Below are 24,987 nucleotides of genomic sequence, written 5' to 3' on the forward strand. Positions count from 1 at the left end.
CAAAGCAAAAGTGAAGTCAGGAAAGACTACGGAGGAATATTTTTCGTTCTGATCGATATGACCGCGATTTGGAATAAAGGATGAGATGAATGAAACTTGTTAAGCGGAGTTGAATATTGTGGACTGAAGATGAGCTATTTGGAGGATGACGCACGGAATGTAACTCAGCGATGGAGACCGAACAAGCTCAAATGGTATAAAACCATCAAAATCAACAGGAATTCAGCTAAGACACTGCTCTTCTTACCTATTTATCTCACAAAAGGCACAGCACCAGACAGGTATCCGATATGAGTGAACAAGTTTCTATCGATACATTATCTAAACTTTCCAGCGCGGACGTACAATCTTACGACGAAGAACCATTTGAAGATGAACAGGCATTCCAGGCAATCCTTAAATTAGCAAGTTGCTCTTGTGAATCATAAAGAGGCGCTCATGTCGTGTGATCATCGGTCAAGTCCATATTCACAAGCTGACTATAACTCTGTTTCAACCTGACAGGATCCCTTACAACGTAAATCTTTCGAATACATCGAGGGACCAACGTTCAAATCACAAGCTGAAATTGACGCTCTGTTAGACCCAGCTCAAGCCACAACTAATGCAGCTAAAAGATTTATTGTTTATATGAATGATCCTGACCATATGACTGATGAAAACCTGGAAAAGATTTATAGAGATTTTAGAGCTGAATTAGATTCAAATCCATCTTTAGGTTATGAGAATGATCCAACAATGTTGACAACAGATACAAGACCAGGATTGGGTAGAAGAAAGTCAAGTTCATTCAGTGTTGCTTCTAACGATGAATATGAAAAGAATTCCAAAGAGCTGGAAGAATATGAAGCAAAGAAAGCACAACGAGAACGACTGATATCACTTCTCGAAAGGTGTAAACAGTGTAAACAGTCAATCGATGATACTGCTTCTGAAATCGATACTTTGAGATCTGCGTTCGAAATCAACCCTCCGAACAAGGAGTAGTTCGAGTACAGTTTTCTACCGATTATATACTGTATACCGATTCTATGCATAATACGTCAAAGTTTGCATGCAAACTAATCTGACCAAGTTGGAAATCATGAACACGTCAGGGTTGACATTACTAAGTCAACAAATGACTGCTCCAGAAAGTGGTATGGCGACGATTGTGTGCATGAAGGAAGCGTTGGCTAAACAAAATTCTGCTTCCTCCGATTATCTCGCAACAAGTCCCACGTCTTCTTTCGCACTTTTGTTGGACGGGTTCTTCCTTCCACAGAATAGCAGTCGAACGCTGGGTACGGGGACTGAATACAATAGAAGGCTCTATCATTCCTCAAGTCTTAGGGCTACGAATGAATGGCGTGGGAAAGAGCCTGAAAGGAGCTTATTGCTTCACTCTTTTACATGCATCATATTGCCTTTCTGCGCCATCAAAGGATTACCTCGTTTACTCATATCACTTGCTTTGATAAGGAGCAAGAAGACATTAGGCGATGACGAAATATTTCGCTTGGCAAACTCGGAGGTATTCCTCCTTCAAGACTTTTGATCAGGTATAAAAGACGGCTATTTTGACTATGAGATCAATCATTTTTCCTACCAGAACATCCCTTACAATCCAATTCACCTGCATATAGAACATACATTTGATTGAAAGCTTGAAAAAAGTACTGAAATAATGAGCGAACGGAAATCTACACATTCTTCATACAGAAACTCACAATCGTCCGGTAGGAACAATACTTCTTCAGGAAGCGTGAGTCTCTCAGATGTACCACATATTGTACTCCCGTTCACATTTTACCAGAGATCTGCACACTGTATATCTTGTCTTCAATTCTCATTGCACACGTATTAGTACTTAACTAGTTGAATAACGCTGATATTCCGATATTAGTCTTTTGTGGAGCCAATCTTCGGGAAGAATGAAGAGGAGCGGTTACTGAAAGAATGGAAAGCTGATCCACGATCAAAAGAGTGGGTTGAGTGGTATGAAAAGCCTTGGACAACAGATGGAACTGGTACGAAGTCATCATCGACTACCAGAAGCTGATGTTGATGAATTGACCTTCTTCTTTATGAGGTTTTGCATCTTATTTACATATGGTTTATACAAAAAGATGCAAGGTGTTTTTTGTCTCTTCTAATGCAATGATAACAACCTGTCACTATGATCAACAGATGATAGTGTATTTGCTGTGTAGATTTGGTGGTGATGGCAATCCTTACTATCCTCCACCAATGAATGAGGTACTAACAATAAAGGGAAGGTTTCATTCATTCTACCCAATTAGCTATGTTTCTAGCTTACATGCATATGACGGGAGGCAGTTATGAGATTATACATGTCGAAATGTTTCCTTCAGCCAAAGAAAGATAAAGGATGTAAGCTCTTCGCTAAAATAACATATCGCTCGTCGGTGAAATCCGTGATATTCGGTTTCAGAATCTCATATCCGCTCATCAAGGTCTTAGCTTCAAGCTCATAATCGTGTTTGCATCCTTTGTAGCCCTTATACCGCCTTCTCATGGATAATGCAATTGTATGGCTTTATATAGGGATAACATGCGACTTGGGGCTCTGATCGAGGTGTTCTGGAAACACACTTTTATCACAAAGATGGAAGAAAAGTTTGATATACTTGATTACATACTCGAAGAAGCCGTATCATCAGATGTTGATTCATCGATGGATATCGAAGTGAGCTTCAACGGATGTGTTATCGAGGCGAGAAAATCTGGCTGATTTGATGATACAGGATGAACAAGTTGATATGGTGAATTACAGCGGCGAAAGTGAAGTAAGCAATTCTTCTCCCAATTTTCAGTCAATTCAACCTATCATTTTTAACTGAGAACCACTATGTATTTGCAGGATATCTTCAAACTATCTAGATTTACAAGTTGTGTTGGAGAAATCGAGGATATAGATTCTATCAATGAATTGTCTGTACATGGCAGCAAGCCATATGGCCCGTCGGAAGAAGCTGAAAGTGGACCTGACACCATCAATCCGGAGATATTGGACTTACCACGAAATCATCCATCGAATCAAGAGGACCGCAAGACCCACTCAGCACGGTCAAGGATTGTCCGTAGAACTGATTCTCTGATCATGATTATGCCATATAGACCAAGCGCCGTAAATCTCTCTACACAAGAGGAGACTATTCGTTCTTCGACAGGAACCAACGATAGGATCAATGCCAATTATAAGGCTGTAACGATGACAGCGATGACTACTGACTCAGAAGGAAATATCCCATCTCTGTATGATTTAGTTGCCCCAACAGTATCCAACGATGACAAAGATTGTGCATGCGATAGTAGTCAAAAGCATCATATCGATATGAACAGTAAGTCCCACGAAACGCAGTAATCTCTCATCTACGTATACTTGTTGAATATATAATGTATTGGTACAGATACGATCGGTTCGAGAACCAAGCGACCGAGAAAGAAAAGCAAAGAAAGTGGACTAAAAGATAAATTGGTTCAAGAATGGGAAGAATGGTCGAGATTGAAAGATGAATTGGTTGATTTGAAACAGGAGAAAGAGAGGTTACAGAGATGTTTGATCCATCATCAAAGCTACCACTATCATTCTCAATAACAATCGTCATGACCAGAACAGCGTTGTGATTGCAAGTACTACTATATGCAACAATGCTTATGCATTTCGTTTCGTGTCAAAGTGGAGAAACGATTCACAGTAACAGAATTATAAAAGCGATTCAGCGATTCCCATTTAACGGTTGCAATCGATTTAGCGCGAATCCGACGCGTCTCCCATTTGATCTATTTATAGCTATAAAATCAAAACAACAACAAACAAAACAAAAAGATGGTTGTCTTGTTTCATCATCATTTAATTAGACGGTCTATGCGCGTATAGTGAAATATAGCTCAAAAACTCGCAGTATGGTTATTTTTGCTAAACAGAGCACAAAGGGAAAGGTTACCTTGGTGCTCTTTGTTGATTGTCTAGACTACTACAGATCGGTTTCATGAATTCCGGGTTCTCAAAGCTTTTGGCAGGCACACTACTTAGGGTTATGATGAAGTAAGAGCCGTATTTAGATTGTCTTTAGCTCTGTCTCGGTTGTATAGTTGTTATATCATAAACCCAAACATATGATGGGGTTGACTAAGGTGGCTTCAGCTGCACAATGCAGTTATTCATATTGATTATTGATGTCATGCAAATGCAATCTGGCGGAACACCAAGTGCAACATCACCTTATGAACGTCGATCAATAATAGCTTTATGATGGTTGCCTTTTTACGTATGGCGAGTGGTTCACAAGGTCAACAACGAAGAACGTTCTGGGACCTTGAACTCCGGAACGCGGGGTGAGAACGTAGGGAAAGCAGGGAAAAGTCAATAGCATGAAAGGGTTGGTTTGCTATAGTAGTTGCGTTAGTTTTTACCTGAGCGGTATCATCTTGCGTTTTCACAATCGTCATAGATCCTTGCATCTAACCTTACCCAGTGACCGTAGCTCGTAAAAGGTTTACATCAAACATGACCATAGACTAGAAAAGCCATGTGTCAAGGAGAAATCAAAAGATGAACTTCGTCACCCCGCAGTCAGATTTGATGATTTGCTTTTAATTTCTGGTTGGTTTTGATTTTTTCAGGGTCTTGGCTTTTTTTGTAAAAATCTATTTTTGGTGACACAAGTGAAAAAGCCAAGGAAATTTCAAAATTGTTTATTTTTGGACTTCTACCTACACAGCCTTGTATTTTCAATCCCTTTACCACATATTACAAAATATACCAAACAAACCCCAACAAGCTTTAGTTTTCCAAGTATGTAAGACGCGTACAGGTTGATTAAAAACACTACCATGAAATGCAAAGTCTCTTTTTTATCATATAAAGTACCCCTCTCCGGTTTATACCGTTCTCCCCCCTCTTTTTTCTGACTTGTTCGTCTTTGTTCTTCTTTGCACCGCAAAATAAAATATCCAACTAACCTAATCAACATTCTTTCAACCTCTTCTTCCCAATAGTTTATAATTACTATCGACTTATTAACTTTTTTACCTTTTCCAACTTTTTATATTTTATCACCTAACGACAATCAACACTCCCTCAAACTCGTAAGTTTTGTCTCTATAGTAGAAGAGTCCCGGTGTTTGGTATATTTGGTAATGGTAGAGATGAAAAAGTTTAAACGTCCCTTCACCGTCCTTGCATTTATTACAAAGCATCCTTTGTTTTGCAATCTCAAGGGGAAAGGCAATCCGTATATGGAGTGGCCAAGTTGGAATTGAGATAAATTTAGAATACATAGCTAATTGCATTCATCTTTCTCTTCCCATCTCATTTTCTTGATTCTTTGCCGCTTCATTCATATTTGATATATATAGCTGTAAGTCATTGCATCTCTTCCCTTTTGCCATCTATAAATTATGCTGACATTGAATCGACATCCAGTTAATTCAATCAAAATGATCGCTCCTATCGCTGTTGGTGCTGCTGCTCTCTTGGCTGGTGTAGTAAGTACATAAGCTTTTTAACATATCCTAGCGTGATTACACATTGACGCTCGACCTCTCTTCCTCTGCTTAATAGGCCAATGCTCAAGTTACCGCTACTGGTACTATGGGTTCAACCAATCCTCCTCAAGCCACCTTGGGTACTGCAGTCAATTCAACCTCAATGGCTCGTCTCGTTTCGCTTAACGCCATCGATGATTTCTGTCTTTTCGCTCCACCTGAACCAAACTCAGTCATCGGTAACACTGAAGCTGAAGAAGTCGCTTGGTGTGTACAAGCTAGAAACAACGCTAGACAAATCCCAGATGGTACTTTCACATCTGTTCACTTCGTCAAAACCCCTCTCTATTGGCAAATCCAAGGGTAAGTGATTGACCTCCTTTCTGTATGCAATACCCAGCTAACGTATAATTCTTTATATAGTCTTGGTGACTTGACTAAATTAAACATTGCTGCCAATGACGAAGGTGGTGAACTTGATCCCCACGGTGCTACCGGTCTTGGTAACCCAGTTGGTGGTAACGTTACTACTAACGCTACTGGTTCAGATGTTCACTACGAAGAATGGATGAACTACATGTCATATCAACAATTCTGTCTTAGAATCTGTATTGCCGAAAACTCTACATACTCTGCCGCTGAAATGTGTCAACATACTTTAGATGAAATGGGTTGTAACTGGGTCATGCCAGGTGATTACACCGATAACTCTTTCACTGAATGTGAAGGTGACTCTGCCTACCCACCTGGTATCTACCCTCAAGCTAATGGATCGACCTCAACTTTCCAACAAAGATACACTGGTACTTACACCGATGGTGCAGGTAGTGTAGGTATGTGGACTCAAGGTCAAACCGTTACACCTCAAACTGCCTACTCAACTCCAGCTACTTCAAACTGTAAAACATACTCCACAATCGGAAATGGTGTCGCTGCCGTCGCTACCGCTTCTTCAGGAAATTCTACTTCATCAGGTTCAGCTAAAGCTTCAGGTGCTTCAGCCACCGCTTCTGCTTCTGGTTCAAACAAAGCTTCAGGAAGTTCAGGCGCCTCTGCTTCAGGTTCAGCCGCTAAAACTGCTGCCAACGCCGCTTCAGCTTCAGCTTCCGGTTCAGCTAAAGCTTCATCAGCCGCTCTCCCAGCTGCTGTAGGTATCAACTACGGTCCTGCCGTAGCTGGTGCCGTTTCAGTCGTTGCTGCTCTTGCAGGTGCAGGTGCTTTCTTACTTTAAATTTGAAGAACAGTTCAATCTGTTAGAATAGTCTATGGTAAAAACATAAACAATGATTTTTAGTTCGTAGCATTGCATCCTCTTTTACGATCTTAGTATTTAGCCTTTTTCTCGTTGCGTTTCATATATTTGTCTTTTTATGTCTTTCTTACTATTATAACGCTAGTATCATATCATATTTCATATATATAACGCACACCAACGCATAACGTGATGGACAATTTATCAATTCTGCTTACTCAACTAATTGATGCAACCTCGTTGTTTCTTTACCTTCAGTTTGCCGGAACAACATATGTGACAGCAAGAGCACCACTAGTGGTATACCATATCTTGTTAATAGGTCACCGTCCGAAATCAATGTTGATCGAATGATTTATGCTTAAGGAGTTTACAAAAATGCGACCGATTCTTTCATCAATCTTACTCTTTTTGCCTGTTGCATGTTTGATTCAAGAGACGGACCATTATTGGGAGATGAGCGCCACATCTTACAACTGGTTGTAGATTGTTATTACGTTAATCGTCAATGCTGTGTAAATGATTTCCGTGCCTGAACGAACAATGAGCTGTATGGTGGCAATGATGAAGATGATAATTATGACTGTACAAAGGATTACAGGTGATCACATTGACGATTATTTGGGTAGTGCATACCTCTGTTTCTTGTCATAATCTCTAATCTCTAAGAGATTACAAGACAAAGTTGAACTGAATTCGGTCCGGACTAGATTGAAATCCCATTACTTTGACATTCCTTCAACCAGTTTTGTAGCTTATCGTTTCCCGTCACAGATTTAGGAGAGTCCTTTAACGCAAGAACATTTGCAAGTCACATTTGAAGTGACTGGGAGACCTTAGCCTCCTTTCACCTTGGAACAGGTATTGTAATCACCATCAGATCTTTACTCTGCCTATCTTTGTAGTTGAGATAGACAAAAAATGTTCAAGAGAAAATCATCTTCGCATATTGTATCACCTTTAGAACCTCCTCAATTATCGCCTGCAAGTACAGATGTGTCATATTTCCGTAATCAACAGCAACAGCACAATCAAGGACATGGTTCAATGAGCTCACCACCACTACCACAACAACAACAACAACATACATACGGTAGAGGACAACTTTCATCAGGGTTACCAATTAATCAACATTCTTTTGATCAAGTTGAAAGAACTGTAACTAGGGGCTCAACTGGAACTTCAGGAACAGGTAAAGAAAAGAGAAGAAGTGGATTTTTCGGTTTAGGTGGTGGTCATAAGAAAGAAAAGGAAAAGGAAAAGGAAAGAGAGAAAGAAAGAGAGCGAGAAGAAGTGAGTTGCATCGTACATTCTGTATTTGATACAACAAGGGAAATGAGGCATGAGAAATAGAAGCCTTTTTTATTAAGATTGCGTGGTGATAAGCACGGATCAACAGTATGGACAGGGAAAGACAAGACCATGCATGCGTGCATCATTCACTGAAAGGTGCACAATACGTTGGAATGAATCAGACAATCTGTTTACCCTTTACTCGAAATGCAGAATACTGTGGACAGCTTACAATGACTACCTTTTTCTTCCATTAATGCCATCAACTACTTTCCTCCAACCGTCTACTTGCTCTTGGCTCCTCATATCTTCTACTTCAACTATATTCTAAATTCATATAGTCTCGTCCTAGACAATCTTTCACAGTCGACAGGCCTCCACCACAGCCTCAGTCGCAATCTCGTGGAAATAGTTCATCTTTCGGTTCTAATTCTGGACTAGGACCTGGACTAGGACCTGGACTAGGACCTGGACCAGGAATCAATGGTAATCCAATAAGACCATCTGAAGGGAATTATCAACAACAACCTTATAACAATAATATGAGACAATTTGCACCTCCACAAAGTGGTAATAGTAATGGTAATACACCTCCACCTCAACAAACTCAAGCTCCTTATACATCTCGATCACCACCACCTATGAACCAGCAACAAAGAGCAGTATCTCAACCTGGTCAACCACAATATAGACCTAACGACGATTTCGCTCCACCACAAAGTCTAGGAGGTAGTGGTGCCAACAACGTATCAAAATCACAATCTATGGGATTTACTAGACCTAGTAATCAATCATATGATACTCAACAACAAAGACAACAATCTTTCCCTAATTCATCTGATCAAAATCAAAATCAAAGAATGCCAAGATCGTCATCGATGCCGTTAGATCAGCATGTTGCATCACCACCACCTCCTGCTCCACCTGGTAAAACCACTTCTCCTAGAAACTCTCCGCAGAATGGTTCTGGCGGTGATCTTAACCCTTCGTTAGGGGGCGTTTTACAAAGATTCGATAGAATTGTTGATTTGATATCGCATCAACCTCAGAAGACTTATGTTTCAAGTCCACCAGAGCTAGAAATGATACTGGCAAGGACAAGTGCGGGCGGACAACCGAAGTGAGTTGCGGTTGATAAGGTTTCTCTTCGCCATATAAATACATGCTGATCTGCCGGGTTATCACAGACAAGGACAACCGGGTACTGCCGCGAATGATTGGGATGCCGTATGGCTGCAGCTGTCTGGAATCTCTCTTTGTAGGTCCCTCCAGTCATCCTCATTTCTAACAAGCTTGTTTAGCTGATGTGGTTCATTCCCAGCAATGTGGTCGATGAAAGAAACCAGGTTAGCAGCTTCCAAGGGAGAAAAGGTCCCACCAACCTACTTCAACATCACTGATTCGTCCCTTGAGCTACTTGCACCTCTCCCTCCGCCTCCTCATAGACCTAATTCACATCCACACCATTATGTCTTTTCATTAAATACTGCTGGATCCAATCGACTACTTTTCTCTTGTCCTTCTGAAAAGGATTTAGCCAAATGGGCAGTAGGATTACGTTTGGCAGCGTGGGAAAGATCAAGGTTAGAAGAGATATATACTGGTCATTTAATTCAATCTGGTGGTAGAGAACCTAAATCTGATTTAGTCAAAGGTAGAATGGAAGGCTGGGTTAGAGTTAGAGTAATGGGAGGGACAGAATGGAAAAGATTATATGTGGTTATAAGTCTTCCAGGATCAGATGAAAATAGTAAAGAAGATGAAAAGAAAGGTAGAAGAAGATCGTTTTTCGGTATGGGTGAAAAAGATAAAGATCAAACTGTTCAAGAACCAAATACTGGTGTTGCAATGGCGACTTTCTATAACGAACCTAGGACACCTAAAAATAAAACTTCTGTTACCCCTGTTTTGACTATTACCAATGTTACTCAAGCGTAAGTCCGGACTATCAATTTCATGAATTCCGTTAATCTTTTCATGATTTAGTTACTCCGTCTTCCCTGAAAGGTTAGAAGTCATGTCTCAATCCAACTTATTTAAGGTTGTTGGTCGAGTATCAGGAGACATGGTTACAGTGGAAGGAAGACTAAGGGATTCAGGTTGGGCATTGATGATGCCGGAATCACCAGGTGAGGCCCCAGCTGGTGAGAAATCACATCATCATGGTCAACACCAGCCAAATATGACACCTTTGAGCAATATGATGAGATGGGTGACCGGTGAGTTTGAGTTTCAATGCCTTATCAGAAAGGACTCAGATCTGACAGTTACTGCTCTTTCTGTTTTAGGGTTCCACGATGTTTTCAGTCTTTATGGCAGGCCTGAGAAGTATAATTGGGATCCCAGAAACCCAAAGAGTTTGTTCTTCGCTTATCCTCAGGGCGAGGATAGAACTGTAAGTATACACGAACTTCTTTTTTTCTTGGTACCATACTAATCGCAATCATCATCCTCAGCATCTTTTCCTCTCGATTGAAGAAGCTTTGCTTTCCGACTTCCGTATACCTCAACTTCCAGCTGTACGAGCCAACTTTGTCAGCCTTGTTCAATGTAGAATGGACGGTCAATTACGCTTAGCGAATGGTCCTATAGACGAGTCTGTGGAAGAAGGAGGCGAAGAAGAGGATACTACACCTCGACCAGAGGGCGATTTCCGATTACCGCCATTGACTTTTGGTGATAATAATAATAACGCCTCAACACACGGATCCGATCCTAACCTTCCTCGATCTCTTACACCTATCACTGAAAGAACGGACATAGCTACCCGTGAAAATAGTATGCGAACCACGAAGAGTCAATTCACTGCTATCGGAGTTGGGGCACCCAGTACAAGCACAACAGGAGGAGACCGAAAGGCGAGTGGGGGAAGCTCGAAACAAGGTTCTCAGGGTTCTACACGTCAAACAGCTTCTTCAATCGGTGGAGACCTTGCACCTATAGCGGATGCTTCAACTGAAGGATTTGGACATTTCACTGAGGAACCAGAAAAAACAGAAATCTTAGGCGACGACAGTACTGTACCCACTCCAAAGACAGCTACGACAGAAACAGCGTCCACGATCTGGTCACAAGATACAGGTTTATCACCTACTCCGTTGAGTGCCAATCAATCAACAACAAATCATCAATCGTTCAATCCTCCGCCACTTGCGACTATCGAGTCTACCTCATCTTTGTCACAATCACATACCACCTCAGACGAAACCACAAGAGATATCAAAACGTCTCCTAAACCGTTATCGCCTCCGCTGGCACTAGCCCAACCTATCGAGCCCCCTCAACTCCACTCGCCTACACCTCGAAGAGTATCGTCAGGAGAGAAATTGGACGTAACCAATGGTCTACACGAGGAACCAGCCGCACTCTACTTGATGAATATGGTAGAAGAACAACCCGCCCAAGCTCCATTATTTGTGCCTAAACCCAATAATGGATTGGGTAAGTCACCCTCGCCTGAACGAACAAGACCAACGATAAATACCGATCTTGATTCAGTGACTAAACAACCTAGAAATGAAGTTGGTCGCAAACCTTCTGGCGCGCGTGCTGTACCGCCCAGAAGGCATAGTGGATCAAGAGTACTTCAGTCAGTACAAGATGACGGTCATCCTGCATCTTCAGAACAAGGCACTACAGCACCATTACCACATGAAGAATTTCCTCATGATGCGGGACACAATCGATTACCTACTTCATCTACTCAAGCTGATCTAGGAGAAGATGTTTCTACGTTCATGAACTATGCTGAAGCCCCCTCTCCAGTCAAGTCGAAAACTGTACCTGCTTCAACTCAGGGTAGTTCTGCAAATCAACCCAAAGAAGAATTCAGGTCATCCTTTGCACCTTCGAAAGCTGCTGCTGAAAGAAGAGCAAAGGCTGAACAAGCTGTTACTGATCAACAAACTGCTAGAAATTTACCCGGTGGTGGTAGAAGAAGGGTCGCTGCTAAATCCGAATCCAGTGATAGTGAATCTGATGAAGAAGAAGAGGAGTCGCCCGTTGAGAAGAAACATCCTCATGGGTTGCCTATCCCACCTGTCTCACCTGAAGTACACACTCAAAGAACCAGACAATCTGACCCACCTGTACAAAGATCAACTTCTAGAGCATTACCTCCCGTTCCACGTGCACCGGAATTGAGAGAACCTCCTAATGGCGATAACTCAGCTAGAGAACGAGATAGTTATCTTCGAGAACGGGAAAGAGAAAGCTATTACACTACACAAGGCCAACAACAACAATCATTCGATCAACCTCGACCAAGGTCTCGATCACCCATGGGACCACCAGCATCAGTATATAGCAGTTTACCTGCACCACCACCGGCAGGTGTGAGAAACACTAGTTATTCAGCTTCACAATCTCAACCTCCACCACCTGCTACAAGAAATACGGTATGGAATGCAAATTTTTCAGCTGATCATGGAATGCCATCAGAAAGTAAATCAGGTAAATTTGTTGAATTAGAAGAACCTTCGGTACAATTAACCAAAGCATTTGCACCACATGGATTATTGCAAGCTGGAATGCAAGATAAAGAAGATAGATCAGCTAAAAAACAAGAAGAAGTCGCAAGGGAAACTGGAAGTTCATTGATCAATGTACCGACAAAACCTCCACCACCACAAATGGGTTTATTAGGTGCTGTGGCTGCACACGAAAGAGAAAGGAAAAATGCCGGTGGTATTGGCGCTACCCTGACTGATCGTGAGAGAGAAAAAAGATTAGCTGTAAGTATATCTTTTCATCTTCCCATGGCCTTGCTTCCTGTTTTGAAAGTGATGAGCTGATTTCCCTGGACACATAATATAGGAGGATCGACAAAGAGAAATCGAGAAATTACAAAGACAGCAATTGGAACATATGAATCAGTTTGGTGGAGGGGGAAGTATGTATGGTCAACAACAACAATTCCCTTACGGAATGGGGTCTCCTATGGGAATGAATATGGGTATGGGTATGGGTATGATGGGCATGCCTCCAATGGGATATCCAGTGAGTTTATCAGAATTCGAGAAAAGGATAGAAGCTAACGCAGATGTTCTTCTCAAAAGTCTTATCAAGGTCAACAATTCCAAGGAGGATTTAACCCTTACGCTCAACAACAAGCCATGATGGCAGCTCAAATGGCATATCAACAAGCTATGATGATGTCAGCTGCAGGATCTCAAGCAGGCGATCATCAAGATTACCAGCAACAAGGAGGACCTTCGGGCTCAGCTACACCGGGTGGACCAGGCAATCACAGAACATCATCACCTGCAGGCAGTACAAGAAGTAATAATTTCACTACACCGCCTCCTACGATTCCACAATTCTATCCAAATACACAATCATTTTATGGTTCACCTATGATGGGTGGCATGGGTAATATGGGATCACCAATGATGCAACCTACTCCACCATGGATGATGCAATCACAATCCCCTCAAATGTGGCCTGGTAGTGGAACTGCTTCACCTGTACCATTCGGACCAGGAGGAGGAGGTCAAGGTCAACCGAACCAAAATAGATTCGATTGGTTATCACCCGGTCAATCTAATTTGAATCCTGGATCACAAAATGGTAGTGGAAGTGATGGAGGTGATAGAAGATCGAGGTTAAGTAATCATACTAATGATGAATCTGGTGGAGGGGGTAATTATCGAGGTGCTTCTTAGATTTTGTCGTAAAAGATTTCTTAATAATATTACTTAGTATCGAGTTACATACAATTTATTGCTCCATGGACATTTCCGAAAATCATATTACACGATATCACTTCTTGCTTTATAGTTATCATACAGTCTTGCTGAACTAGTTGTTGACATAATCATTTTTACATATGAACGATGACATATAAATGCAATAAAATCATTCTAACGTGCATGTCGTAATTTTCATGATAAACAATGTGGTAGAAGTGACATCAACATAGTAGATGTAAATATGGGAAGTGAAAATATTTGCCTATAACTGTCAATCTAGCTTTGTAGACAATACTAGGAACACTAAAAATTGAACACTATTCTAATCCTTCTCTCCTTTTCCATTCTTTTCTATGCGATTCACAAGCTTCCATAAAACCTTTACCTAATTCATCACCTTTTTCCCATTGATCAACTTCTTCAAAACCAACTTTTGTTTTCCCCCATCTTTCAGAAATAACACAAAATCTTTGCGCAGGATTTTTTGATGAAGGTGATAAGAATTTATTGGATATTAATGCAGCGTAAATCATTGGTAATGCACCTTGATCTGCGTAAACTGGATGATGTGTTGATCCTAATAATCGGCACTGTGAGATCATATAACCAAGCATACATTTCGTCAATATGTATGTATTCTTTTCATCCAAAGACCCAATTTTCCAATTGGAGACTCAATTGATTATTGATTATTGGCAGAAATGAAAGGAATTGAAATGAAAGAAAACAAACTTACAAGGTAAAATGATAACCAATAAAAGAAAAATTTAACATTTGCCCACCAAAGAATAACACCCATACCTGAACTAAAAAAATTCGTACAAACACATCCAGGATCAGTTGTAAAACATCTAACTTGTCTTTCATTTTCATTGTCATTTTCATTTTTGGTTGATGAACCATATTCTTTATCAAATTGAACCATTATTAAATCAAACATGATTTTACTTGCTGAATAAGATTTTTCATATTGTAATAATTGATAATCATTTAAAGGATCTTTAATGGATAATTTTGAAAATGATGATGTTAATGATGATGTATATATTATTCTAGGTTCAAAAGGTAAATTTAAAGGTGATCGTCTTAATAATGGTATAAGTTCTTTCACCTAAAATATTCGGAAGTGGAACGTATAAAATGATAATGTCAATTATACAATGTTGCAAGCAAAGAACTAATTTTCTCAACTTACCATGATATATGGTGCTAAAACATTTGTTCCCCAAACTATACCCCTTTCACCATCTGAACTCTTTGCACCTTTGATTTCCAATTGATAATTAGGTTGACTTTGCGCATGTGATAAACCATCAGTCACATGTTGTTTCAAGCATTCCATCCCATCTATTCCTGAAAATGCTCCCATTCCTGCATTCAAATATAAAGTTGTTATATGTGGATACCTAAAATTTGAGCGAACAATCATATAGTCAATCGTCTTTATATTATTGTTTGATGACATATGAAAAGTTTGAATCTTACATACCTTTCTTTTAACCTTTGACAAAAACCTAAAACACCTGATCCACTACCTGGATTATCTAAATCTAATTGTTCATATACAGTTCTCAAATTCTCTTTCCAACCTTTTCTTATTATTTCTCCTTTTTCTCTTCTATTTTTTAAATCTTTTTCATGTCTTTCCAACAAAATGTTTATAGCTTCATTAGCTTTTTTTTCTGATCTACATGCCAAAATTAATGTTAATGTTGGTGGATTATCATAATCAATTTCTTTCTCTTCGTCTTCGTCATCATCATCCTGAGTGAATAAATGAGGATCAGAACGTAAACTTGGTGGTAATGCTGTTAATTGTGGTTCAGATACTGGTATTTTACTTCCTGGCGCTAATGATAAATTTGATAATAATTGATGACATATACCTAAACCGAAACCACTATAAAACAATTGATCAATTAATCTACGTATCAGCTCCTAATCCACATACAATTCCCAAAAGGACTCTATGTTTGGCAACGATGTCTCACCTGTTCGCTCCAGTCACAACGGCTATTATCCTATTATCATCCCTTTCCACACCTTCAGGTAATTTGCTCGACCCGGTTCTTGTTGATACCATCCTGATTGACCCGGAGGGAGATTGAACGGATGAAAGAGATATGATGATATACTGATTTAAATGTTTAAATGTTGTCTCCTCTTGACGGGCATCCGAGCAGGTCTAAGCTGATTCAAGATACTGTCAACATTCTATATCGTATCATCTCGTTCCTGAGTTGACCCACTAAATATATACAATAATTATAATTAAGCATAAGCTAATATCACGTGATTTCAGAACCAAAAAGCGAGACACGTGCTGTATTTCTAGAAGACCTCGCTTCGGTGACCGGAATTACTCGTATCTGCTCACGAAGCAAAGGATCGCAAGATCAGATTTCATGGATATTTCTGACTCTTAGACCTATACTTACCACTTGATCTGAAATTATACAAAAGTAACAGTCATACAAGATGGCAGGTCCAAATCGTACGTATGATCATAAATATCACTATTTCTCAACAATGAAAAGGAGATCGTTCTATTCAGGCTAATTCGATTGTGATCTGTGATTCTTTAGTTGAAATTTTTAAATTCGGTTTCTATCTATTCTTCCCAATTTATACAATGGTAAAGTTTGGTGATCCAGAATGGTGAGTGAAGGCTAGGGATTAATGCACTCACTGCTTTTGGCGTGATACTTGAACATTCTGTTGTGGACTAAGAGTAAGATTACTAATTTCGGTATATTTTTACAGGTACGACACTTATGTTCAACCTGTATGTTAAGTCTTTACTTGAATCAACCGCGAACGATAGATTGGACAACACACACCACTTGAGAATCCGAAAAGGGCAGAGTAATGTTGATACTAATATCACTTTTGTTTGGAACTTGTTTATAGTATAAAGAAATCTTATGGCCACCATATGAATCGACCTACGTAAGTTATATAGTTTCATCACAAGCGTCCTTTCTTGCCAACTTTCGAGAGTATCATCTATTCTGTACCTTTTACTAACAGCTAACCGATATTCTTGTTTAATTTTCAAAATAGCAACCACCACGTACACATACAGGTATAAAAGAAGAATTAGCTAGAATGAAAGCTGAAAGAATAGCTAAAAAAACTGGTAGATCAGTTGATCAAATTACACAAGAAGAAATTAATGCTGAAGGTGGTGTACAACCTCAACCTATAACATCCACTTCTGAACAATCTCAACTCATTAATCAGAGTATACCGACAAGTACAACAACAAGTTGGAGTTGGCCAAAAAGTAGCAGTAATGATGCTAGTGTGCAGACAGGGAATACTGAAAGATTAGTATAGCCTAGATATACAGTTGCAAGGCAGTGGAAAAGTGGTGGATTGAGCAGACCGTTTGGTGTCAGTAGGAACAGGAGGGAAGGATGTGTTGATATCTACTTTGAAATCAAGATATTAGCTTGGTGATATAGATCAAGTCGCCTCGTACAGTAAAACTAATGTATATATAATCGCAAAGCATTTCACCACTCCCAGATTACCATTTTTTCACTTATACATATACTGTATGCATTCTTCTGTTACAAGAGATTACAATCAATTGCACTGTACGCTATATCTTTTTGTACTTCGTTATCAATGAACAGATACAGTCGATTTTGCCGAATGAGCTATGATTTACTGATATATAGGTAAATACGACAGTTTATGCCTGTACGACAAAGTTTGATTGAATCGTTAGATAGTATCCCTCTGCCGACGTTTGCATGAGTGTGTGATCTCATCATCCTGTGAGATAACAATTATGAAGGGTAGATGCGATCTGGAATAGCAATCATGTAAGGTTATCGTTGTAGTACAATTGTGTATTTCAGAATATAAGATATCATGCAGCATCATCATATATATTTATATAATTAAAGAAGAAGGAGAAAAACGATTATCTTGTAATTCAAATAATGTAGTTTCTTCAACTAAAGCTAATCTACCACCACATAATCGTTTTGGTCTTTTACCTCTACGACGATTTAACCAACTAAGATTAAGATGTAACATTTTTGTTTTTGTTTGGAAAGGAGGCAAATTGTTAGAAAAAAATGCTAGGAAAAATTCTATAATTTCGATGGAATGGAAGGAAAGGGTTACGAAGATCTATTAATTTAATTTTAGAAAAAAACGAAGAGATATATATAATTAAACAAATTAAATAAGATCAGCAACGTTGAGAGGCATCTCATCAACTTGGGTGTTATAGTAAGTCTCAATTTCTCTAAGCATTTTAACGTCATCTTGGGTAACAAAGTTAATTGCTACACCTTTTCTACCGAATCGACCACCTCTACCAATTCTGTGAATGTAGTTTTCTTTGGAAGCTGGGAGATCGTACTACATAACAAAAGAGCCATCAGTAATCCGTCCATAGACACTTTTATATCTGTGAGATGATTTAACTCACGTTGATAACCAAAGAAACTTGTTGAACATCGATACCTCTGGCAAGTAAATCGGTGGCGATGAGAACTCTTGAAGAACCTGATCTGAATTCTTTCATGATGACTTCTCGTTGAGCTTGGTCCATATCACCGTGCATGGCTGAGACGGTGAATTCTCTTTCGTGGAGTTTTTGGGTTAACCAGTCAACCTTTCTTCGGGTAGAACAGAAGATAACGGCTTGAGTGATAGTGACGGTTTCGTAAAGATCACAGAGGGTATCGAGTTTCCATTCTTCTTTCTCGACGGCAATGTCTAAGCAAAGATAGGTAGATTAGCCAATTATACCTGAGAAGGAATAGCTATACTATTTACTCACAGAATTGTCTGATACCTTCAAGGGTAAGTTCATCTTTCTTTACGAGAATTCTGATAGGATCTCTCATGAATTTCTTGGTGACATCTAAGACTTCAGGTGGCATAGTAGCTGAAAGGAGGACAACTTGAGTTTCAGCTGGTAAAAGTTGGAAGATATCGTAGATGGAGTCTTTGAAACCAGTTGAAAGCATTTCATCGGCTTCATCAAGACAGAACATCTTGACGGCATCAGATTTAAGAGCACCTCTGTTGATCATATCGAAAACTCTACCTGGGGTACCGACAACAACGTGTGGACCTTCAGCAAGTTTAGCCATATCTTCTCTAACGGCAGTACCACCGACACAAGCGTGACAGTCTACGTTAAGGTAATCACCAAGGGCGATAACGACTTTTTGGATTTGTTGAGCAAGTTCTCTGGTTGGGGCAAGAATAAGAGCTTGAGTCTTTTTAACGGTTGTGTCGATCTACACAACAGGGCAAGCAAATCGCGTCAATAAAGTGGAAAAAGACATTATCGTGCTAGGTGCAACTCACTCTTTGGAGAATAGAGATGGAAAAGGTAGCGGTTTTACCGGTACCTGATTGAGCTTGAGCAATACAGTCTCGGCCGGTGATGATTGGCATAATAGCTCTTTGTTGGATAGCGGAAGGTCTTTCGAAACCGTAAGCGTAAACACCTCTAAGGAGATCACCTTTAAGGTCCATGTTGTCGAAGCTGTGGTTTTTCATTCATTAGTTTGTTCTTTCCTTTAAATGGAGCGGACTCCTTTCATCGGTACTATTGGCCAATACTGAAATCAGAATAACTTACTTGTCAACAACTTGGTTCCAGTTGGATTCGATGAGATCACCGTTCATTTGAAGACCACCTTCGGTCTCAGCTTTAACGCTGTAGGACAAATAAAGAGGGGTGAGTCAGTATAATGTTTCATAGTATATTGAGTTTTGCCGCTGTTCTCCCAGTCCCCCAATAATAAAAGACGCCTTTGCCACCATGTCCATCTTCCTTATCTTAATAACGCATTCCTTGATTGTCTGTGATCTATCCACAATTGTTCACTGGGCTCGATGTAACTCTCGCTAATTTACTAATGGACCTGCTTCTTTTTAACTTGTTCATGATCCAACCCTGATTCATTTCTCGCTCATACCAACTTCCCTTGTAACTAGAGTAATCAATCAAGTCAATCTGTTTCAGAACTTACTCGGACATGATGTATAAGTAGTTTCTTTTTTCTTGGTTGATACTTCGCCTAGCTAATTTGCTGACAAAGTGATCTTTTGGCGTTTTTTGGGAGTGGTGTTGTAGTTTTGTTTTATAATGAAACCCGAAGGTAGATTGATGATAGTAGAAAAAAGAAGAGAAAAAGAGGTAAAAATTTTGTATAGGAACAGGCAACGAAAATGAAAAATTGATTGTAGTAGGGTAGTAGGGTAGTAGGGTAGTAAAAGGCGCGTGGGTTGGTATAGTTGTTGTAATTGCTATATGAGCGGCAAATCAATAAAAAGTTGAAAGGAGAATAGAGGCATAATTGATATAACTATCGGTAATATTAGGAATTATGGGAAAGTGGCATTCAATTTAACGTTATTGTTCTTTTTTAATTTGTAATGTTCACATCTTCAGATTCTCTTTGTATCGCGACGTATTTTGACCTTTTTTTTGATTTTCAACTGTTACTCGTATTGTTGTTGGTAATATCACTCGACAACTCGACATGAGATGTAAATGATCATATCGAATGCCTCTTAACAACTTACTAAATATACAACCAAATGATATAACAATATCTATAAACTCAAAAAGTTCAATAAGAAAGAAATGGATCCAAAATTTAATTGATTTATTATATTTTAGTTTATTGAAAGATGATTTAGTTAGAGCTAAAAGAGCTTGGTCAATCCTTGTAAGTGGATATATTTTCACAGATATACTTTGGCATATATCCTTCAATCAGCTATCACAATCTTGGCTAAGTAGGAAACCGCAGCTGATCAAATACCATATGATAGGTAAGATGTCGTGAAGTCAATTGGAAATCACGTTGGTATTGGGGTTTATTACTGTTATCAACATCAAATAACGAAATCGATGGTTCTACACAAACATCATCTTTTACTCAAAGTAGTGAAAGTAGAGATATTGAAAGATGGTTGAATACCTTAAGAGTTTCAGCAAGAGAAGAAGATGTTAGTTGTCGGATATTACTGCCATCGCGATTCCTCCACTGACTATATTATTATAGAAACCTTCTTTGCTCCATGCGCTTGTTCTGAATCTGATCAAATCAGGTCAATACAGACATGCTTATGATCAACTTGAAACGTAAGCTGTTGTTACTCAGTTCCCGCTTTGGATCAAACGAAAAGCTGTTGAATTAATTGCATGATTATAGATATCTCTCTTCATATCCTTATTTGTTGTCTGGCCCATTACATACCTATGCTGGTTTACTAGCTTTTTACTTGGCTCAGCCTGCCAGCTTGAGAATGGAACCAGGAGTGAACGACAATAATGATCAGTCGCAAATCCGTGGGAGAAATCGTAGATTTTCGTCAATCTCATCTTCATCTTCACCTCCTCCCATGTCAAGTCATCAACCACCTGATACAGCTGGACTAAGAAATGCGAAAGGATGGTTCATAAAGGCTGTGGAGATTAATCAAAATGATGAAGTGGCTAAACAATTCATCTCGCTCGTGAGTCAGCTGGAGATACATCCAGCACGATTTTTAGCTAAATCGTTTTTTTTTTTGATAATTATGGTATTTTAGATTGATAACCCCAATCAAAAGGATAACGATGATAGTGACGATGATTCTGATGACAATAATGAGGAAAAGAGTGATCAGCGTACAGATGATGAAGATCGTCTATCAGAGACGGACGATGATGAGAATAGCCAAGATGAGAATGAGGTTGAGATTGAGGACGGTGATGATGATGATGACGAGGATGAGGATGAGGGTGAACGATGGGATAATCAAGGTGGAGACGATTTAGATTAGCTTAAGACCGAGATACAACCATTATCCGAAGACTTCTCCTATTTTTACGGGCTATATATGTAATCATGTCATGTATACCGCTACATGGCTGCTAATTGGAGAATGTATACCCGTTATATCGTAGTTGTGAAATTTAAAGATAATATAATTCATACTACATCACTAAATATGGATGATCTTATCAAGGACTCAAACCATCAACCAAACTCCTATTTCATATGTTCTCTATATCATTCCCCCATAATTCCTTCTACCACCATTAACCGTGTGGAATTGGTTCACGGAAGCTGAAGTATCATAAGTAGGTTCGATCAAACTGACTCCGGTAAATCGATAAGTTGATATTATCATCGTCTTCTAAGATTATATCAGAACAACCATCAAATCCAAAATTACCGCTAAACCCAGTTTCCCTGTGTAATTTGTCTAAACTTTTGTATACTTTATTTAGTTCAGATTGTCGGATTTCATGTTTTTGCTTGAATTGACTATTACCACTATCAGCAGTCTTAGTAGTCATATTCGAGTAATATGAATTTGTTGAGTGATAAGAATTTAACGAATCTTGTCTAATATCAGATCTGAATGAAGATTCCTTTTTTGTACTTGCTACAGATACAGATGAAGGTGGTGAAGGAGATTCAATTGGTTAAGTTTTCAGTATTTGTTGTTTCTTTTGTACTTTGTGTAGTTGTAGTCGAATAAGATGGCATTACAGAATGTGTTTGTATACTTCTAGTATATGTTGAATTCGAATAATTAGGTGAAATAGAATTACTTCGATTATCCTTTATGATGAGATTTTTCATACTACTTTTTGGTCCGTTGAAAGTATATGTTTGAGCCGTAGGTGTAACAGAACTTGGATCAGAAACTGTATCGTAATCTTCTGAAACTGAAGGATAAATAGCTTCAGCTGGATTAATTGATTTCCTAGTTGGTAATGTCGGTCTTGAAATTGAGCTAGAATTTTGTGAATAGGCTTGAGAGTTGTTGGAACTGGATGCCACAGATTTTGGTGGGAATGTAATTGTATTAGCAGAATACCAGATTCCTCTTTCCTTATCTATACCGGATCTGTTGCGAGTGGGTCGTTGATAAGTAGATTCAGATCGAGAAGATTGATGCACATCATTTGTTGCGGATCCAATTACCGATGATTGTTGAACTGTTCTCTCCTCTTGTTTGAATGTAAGACTATTTCTTCTTGATGATCGATAGATTGGGTCCACATTCTTCCTCTCTGCTCTCGAAATCACACTTTCCGGTGGAATCACCTCATGAGACGTATTCTTTGTATAGGTCGATTTGCGATGAATATCAGAAACCAAAGCGTCCAAAGAAGATTTACTAAATGTTGATGAATTAAATGATAAGACTGGAGCTTTCTTTTTTGGCTATATGTTTATAGTAACAGACCAAAGATGTATTGCATGATTAGCGAAATTGAGTCTTGGTAGGTAACGTATAACAATGGACTTACATTTTTGACGATAACCTTATCAACAGGTTTTTTAGAATTTCCTATGATAATGATACCTGGTTTACCTAAAGTAGATGATTGATTACCTACAATCCCAAAACCAAATCTTGAATCATGCATAAAATCAATATGATTTATATTCATTTCTAATTTCTGAAAACTTCCTTCAACAGGACTACCAATTTGTAATCTATTCGTATTTGTACTACCACTACCACAGAAACGCTGTTTATCTCTTTTAGCTGTACGAGTAGAAGGTTTTCTTTTCATAGCCATATTTTGAGGTTCAGGTTGAGGTTGAGAAGGTATATTTAGTAAATATGTTGAAGGTGGTGTCCCGAAAGTTGTCATTGTTTCTCTCCCTCTGACTCTACTTTTTTTGTCTTTACCTAACTTGATCATAGGTTTATTTGATCTTACCTCTTTTCGATAGAACGAGATCAATCCTATAACCAGGGAAAATCTAGATACCAATCTGATAATCCTCCTGATTAAGATAATCGTGAATGAATGTTTGGTAAAAGATAAACCTAGTTCTACAACAACTAGAATCATACTTGATACCAATATACATATGATCTTCTTCTGCTTTCCTATTGCTTTTTGTGAGAAAGACACAAAAGCTATAATGATGATATAGATAATCGAAGTGATCAATCCAATATCAACCGAAATAATGAATAAATTCTTATCAGATTGATTTGTAAATCTAGTGAATATCACCTCTGATGCTGATAATTTGTAATATCGGAGTGAAATGAATGAAGGTAATGTATTGGCTATCAATGATATAGGTATTAAAGGTGCAATTATACCGCCAAATATCGTAATTGATAATTTAGTCTCATATATTGTAGGTAGAGAAGATCGAATTGAAAGAAAGTACGAAGTGAGACAGAGTTGTAGGAATAAATTGGGAAGTGGTGAGATTATACCTAATCATTTTCGAGTTATTGTAAAGTTAGAAGAGGATGAAGCTTGTACTTGAGAAACAGTCTTGATTACTCACCTAAAGCTGTACTTTCAGTTCGATAGTCATCTAACCCATGTAACATCAAGTTTACAGCTAAATCCCAAGATGAAAAAGCTACAAAAAATATTATCTCAACAGAAAGAAGAATTAACGTTCTAGGCAGGAGAAATAATATTGGTCATAATGATTAGTGAATGGGAACGTTGTATACTTCCTGTCGATGAAATAAAAGGCAGAACTTTATTTGGGCAAACTCACGAATTTGGTATTTTCCATATCGTTACGAACAATATAGGTAGAAGTAAAGCTTGAGACCCGCTCAATATGAATAAGACTATACGTTGATATTGTAAATAACGTCGAGGATCGTCTGAGGGGGAAAGACTTACCAATACTTTGCAAACCACTCAGACCTTGACATCTGATAGTTACTATGGTCGACAAGCAAAAGTCATCCATTGACAGCTTTGACATTTCTGCATAATTGCTATTTCAATAGTTTGTCATATCTTTTGCTGCTTGCCGATAATGCTAAAATCAAGTCAATTTTTCTAAGACCTTTAAATCGATATGCAGTCGCGATGATGCCAAGTTAAGCTGATCACCTCGTGAGAAATGAGCGTGTGAATAACGAGTGTGTAATATGAGTAAAATTTACGACCAGCGTATTCTGATTATTAGCACTTATAAATTAATATTAGACAAGTAAGCTAGGATAATGGAAAACAAAGTTAAAATGGATTGATGTTGACCTTCGAAGGTTCTCGTCCTGATCAAATAGACCTTGCACTCCGAATTGTGAGTGCACATTAGTCATTGTTGTTAAACGAATGAAACGGTGCCCGTAGTCGAGAAAGATGTTCTGGTATCATAGTGACAGATGTACCGAATGACCGAACGTTCCTTGAGGCACTGGATCCAAGCGTTCATTTTCCAATGGTCTGGCCAAGCAAGCAAAGATGACCATACACAAGTATCATGTCGCATC

The 24,987-nt window shown here is 38.9% G+C and overlaps 10 protein-coding genes across 10 annotated transcripts; 6 read left to right on the forward strand and 4 right to left on the reverse strand.

Moving 5' to 3' along the window:
* Positions 1–290: 290 nt before the first annotated feature.
* Positions 291–987, forward strand: L201_007165 (uncharacterized protein; the record flags this gene model as incomplete). The annotated part of the gene is made up of 2 exons (XM_066222876.1): positions 291–417; positions 584–987. The coding sequence occupies 2 exons, from the start codon at positions 291–293 to the stop codon at positions 985–987; spliced, it is 531 nt and encodes a 176-aa protein (XP_066078973.1).
* A 1,621-nt stretch (positions 988–2,608) lies between these two features.
* Positions 2,609–3,601, forward strand: L201_007166 (uncharacterized protein; the record flags this gene model as incomplete). Its single annotated transcript, XM_066222877.1, has 4 exons — positions 2,609–2,689; positions 2,748–2,789; positions 2,864–3,344; positions 3,414–3,601. The coding sequence occupies 4 exons, from the start codon at positions 2,609–2,611 to the stop codon at positions 3,599–3,601; spliced, it is 792 nt and encodes a 263-aa protein (XP_066078974.1).
* Positions 3,602–5,445: 1,844 nt separating this feature from the next.
* Positions 5,446–6,724, forward strand: L201_007167 (uncharacterized protein; the record flags this gene model as incomplete). The annotated part of the gene is made up of 3 exons (XM_066222878.1): positions 5,446–5,493; positions 5,570–5,856; positions 5,917–6,724. The coding sequence occupies 3 exons, from the start codon at positions 5,446–5,448 to the stop codon at positions 6,722–6,724; spliced, it is 1,143 nt and encodes a 380-aa protein (XP_066078975.1).
* A 942-nt stretch (positions 6,725–7,666) lies between these two features.
* Positions 7,667–13,701, forward strand: L201_007168 (uncharacterized protein; the record flags this gene model as incomplete). The annotated part of the gene is made up of 9 exons (XM_066222879.1): positions 7,667–8,038; positions 8,380–9,158; positions 9,226–9,296; positions 9,360–9,972; positions 10,025–10,257; positions 10,327–10,433; positions 10,495–12,771; positions 12,854–13,036; positions 13,096–13,701. The coding sequence occupies 9 exons, from the start codon at positions 7,667–7,669 to the stop codon at positions 13,699–13,701; spliced, it is 5,241 nt and encodes a 1,746-aa protein (XP_066078976.1).
* Positions 13,702–14,045: 344 nt separating this feature from the next.
* L201_007169 (uncharacterized protein) lies at positions 14,046–15,811 on the reverse strand (the record flags this gene model as incomplete). Its single annotated transcript, XM_066222880.1, has 5 exons — positions 14,046–14,318; positions 14,465–14,839; positions 14,924–15,134; positions 15,218–15,628; positions 15,720–15,811. 5 exons carry the CDS (start codon positions 15,809–15,811, stop codon positions 14,046–14,048), a joined length of 1,362 nt encoding a protein of 453 aa, XP_066078977.1.
* A 395-nt stretch (positions 15,812–16,206) lies between these two features.
* Positions 16,207–17,067, forward strand: L201_007170 (uncharacterized protein; the record flags this gene model as incomplete). Its single annotated transcript, XM_066222881.1, has 5 exons — positions 16,207–16,222; positions 16,314–16,386; positions 16,492–16,513; positions 16,639–16,677; positions 16,792–17,067. 5 exons carry the CDS (start codon positions 16,207–16,209, stop codon positions 17,065–17,067), a joined length of 426 nt encoding a protein of 141 aa, XP_066078978.1.
* Positions 17,068–17,925: 858 nt separating this feature from the next.
* On the reverse strand, positions 17,926–19,747 carry L201_007171 (ATP-dependent RNA helicase eIF4A; the record flags this gene model as incomplete). Its single annotated transcript, XM_066222882.1, has 6 exons — positions 17,926–18,108; positions 18,179–18,468; positions 18,533–18,998; positions 19,069–19,249; positions 19,346–19,423; positions 19,740–19,747. 6 exons carry the CDS (start codon positions 19,745–19,747, stop codon positions 17,926–17,928), a joined length of 1,206 nt encoding a protein of 401 aa, XP_066078979.1.
* Positions 19,748–20,276: 529 nt separating this feature from the next.
* L201_007172 (uncharacterized protein) lies at positions 20,277–21,543 on the forward strand (the record flags this gene model as incomplete). Its single annotated transcript, XM_066222883.1, has 5 exons — positions 20,277–20,441; positions 20,548–20,724; positions 20,781–20,860; positions 20,931–21,234; positions 21,310–21,543. 5 exons carry the CDS (start codon positions 20,277–20,279, stop codon positions 21,541–21,543), a joined length of 960 nt encoding a protein of 319 aa, XP_066078980.1.
* Positions 21,544–22,184: 641 nt separating this feature from the next.
* Positions 22,185–23,377, reverse strand: L201_007173 (uncharacterized protein; the record flags this gene model as incomplete). The annotated part of the gene is made up of 2 exons (XM_066222884.1): positions 22,185–22,940; positions 23,027–23,377. 2 exons carry the CDS (start codon positions 23,375–23,377, stop codon positions 22,185–22,187), a joined length of 1,107 nt encoding a protein of 368 aa, XP_066078981.1.
* A 95-nt stretch (positions 23,378–23,472) lies between these two features.
* L201_007174 (uncharacterized protein) lies at positions 23,473–24,473 on the reverse strand (the record flags this gene model as incomplete). Its single annotated transcript, XM_066222885.1, has 5 exons — positions 23,473–23,513; positions 23,584–23,961; positions 24,036–24,154; positions 24,258–24,333; positions 24,389–24,473. The coding sequence occupies 5 exons, from the start codon at positions 24,471–24,473 to the stop codon at positions 23,473–23,475; spliced, it is 699 nt and encodes a 232-aa protein (XP_066078982.1).
* Positions 24,474–24,987: the final 514 nt, after the last annotated feature.

The sequence above is a fragment of the Kwoniella dendrophila genome, chromosome 10 (genome assembly GCF_036810415.1).
Source record: "Kwoniella dendrophila CBS 6074 chromosome 10, complete sequence".
NCBI classification, from domain to species: domain Eukaryota; kingdom Fungi; phylum Basidiomycota; class Tremellomycetes; order Tremellales; family Cryptococcaceae; genus Kwoniella; species Kwoniella dendrophila.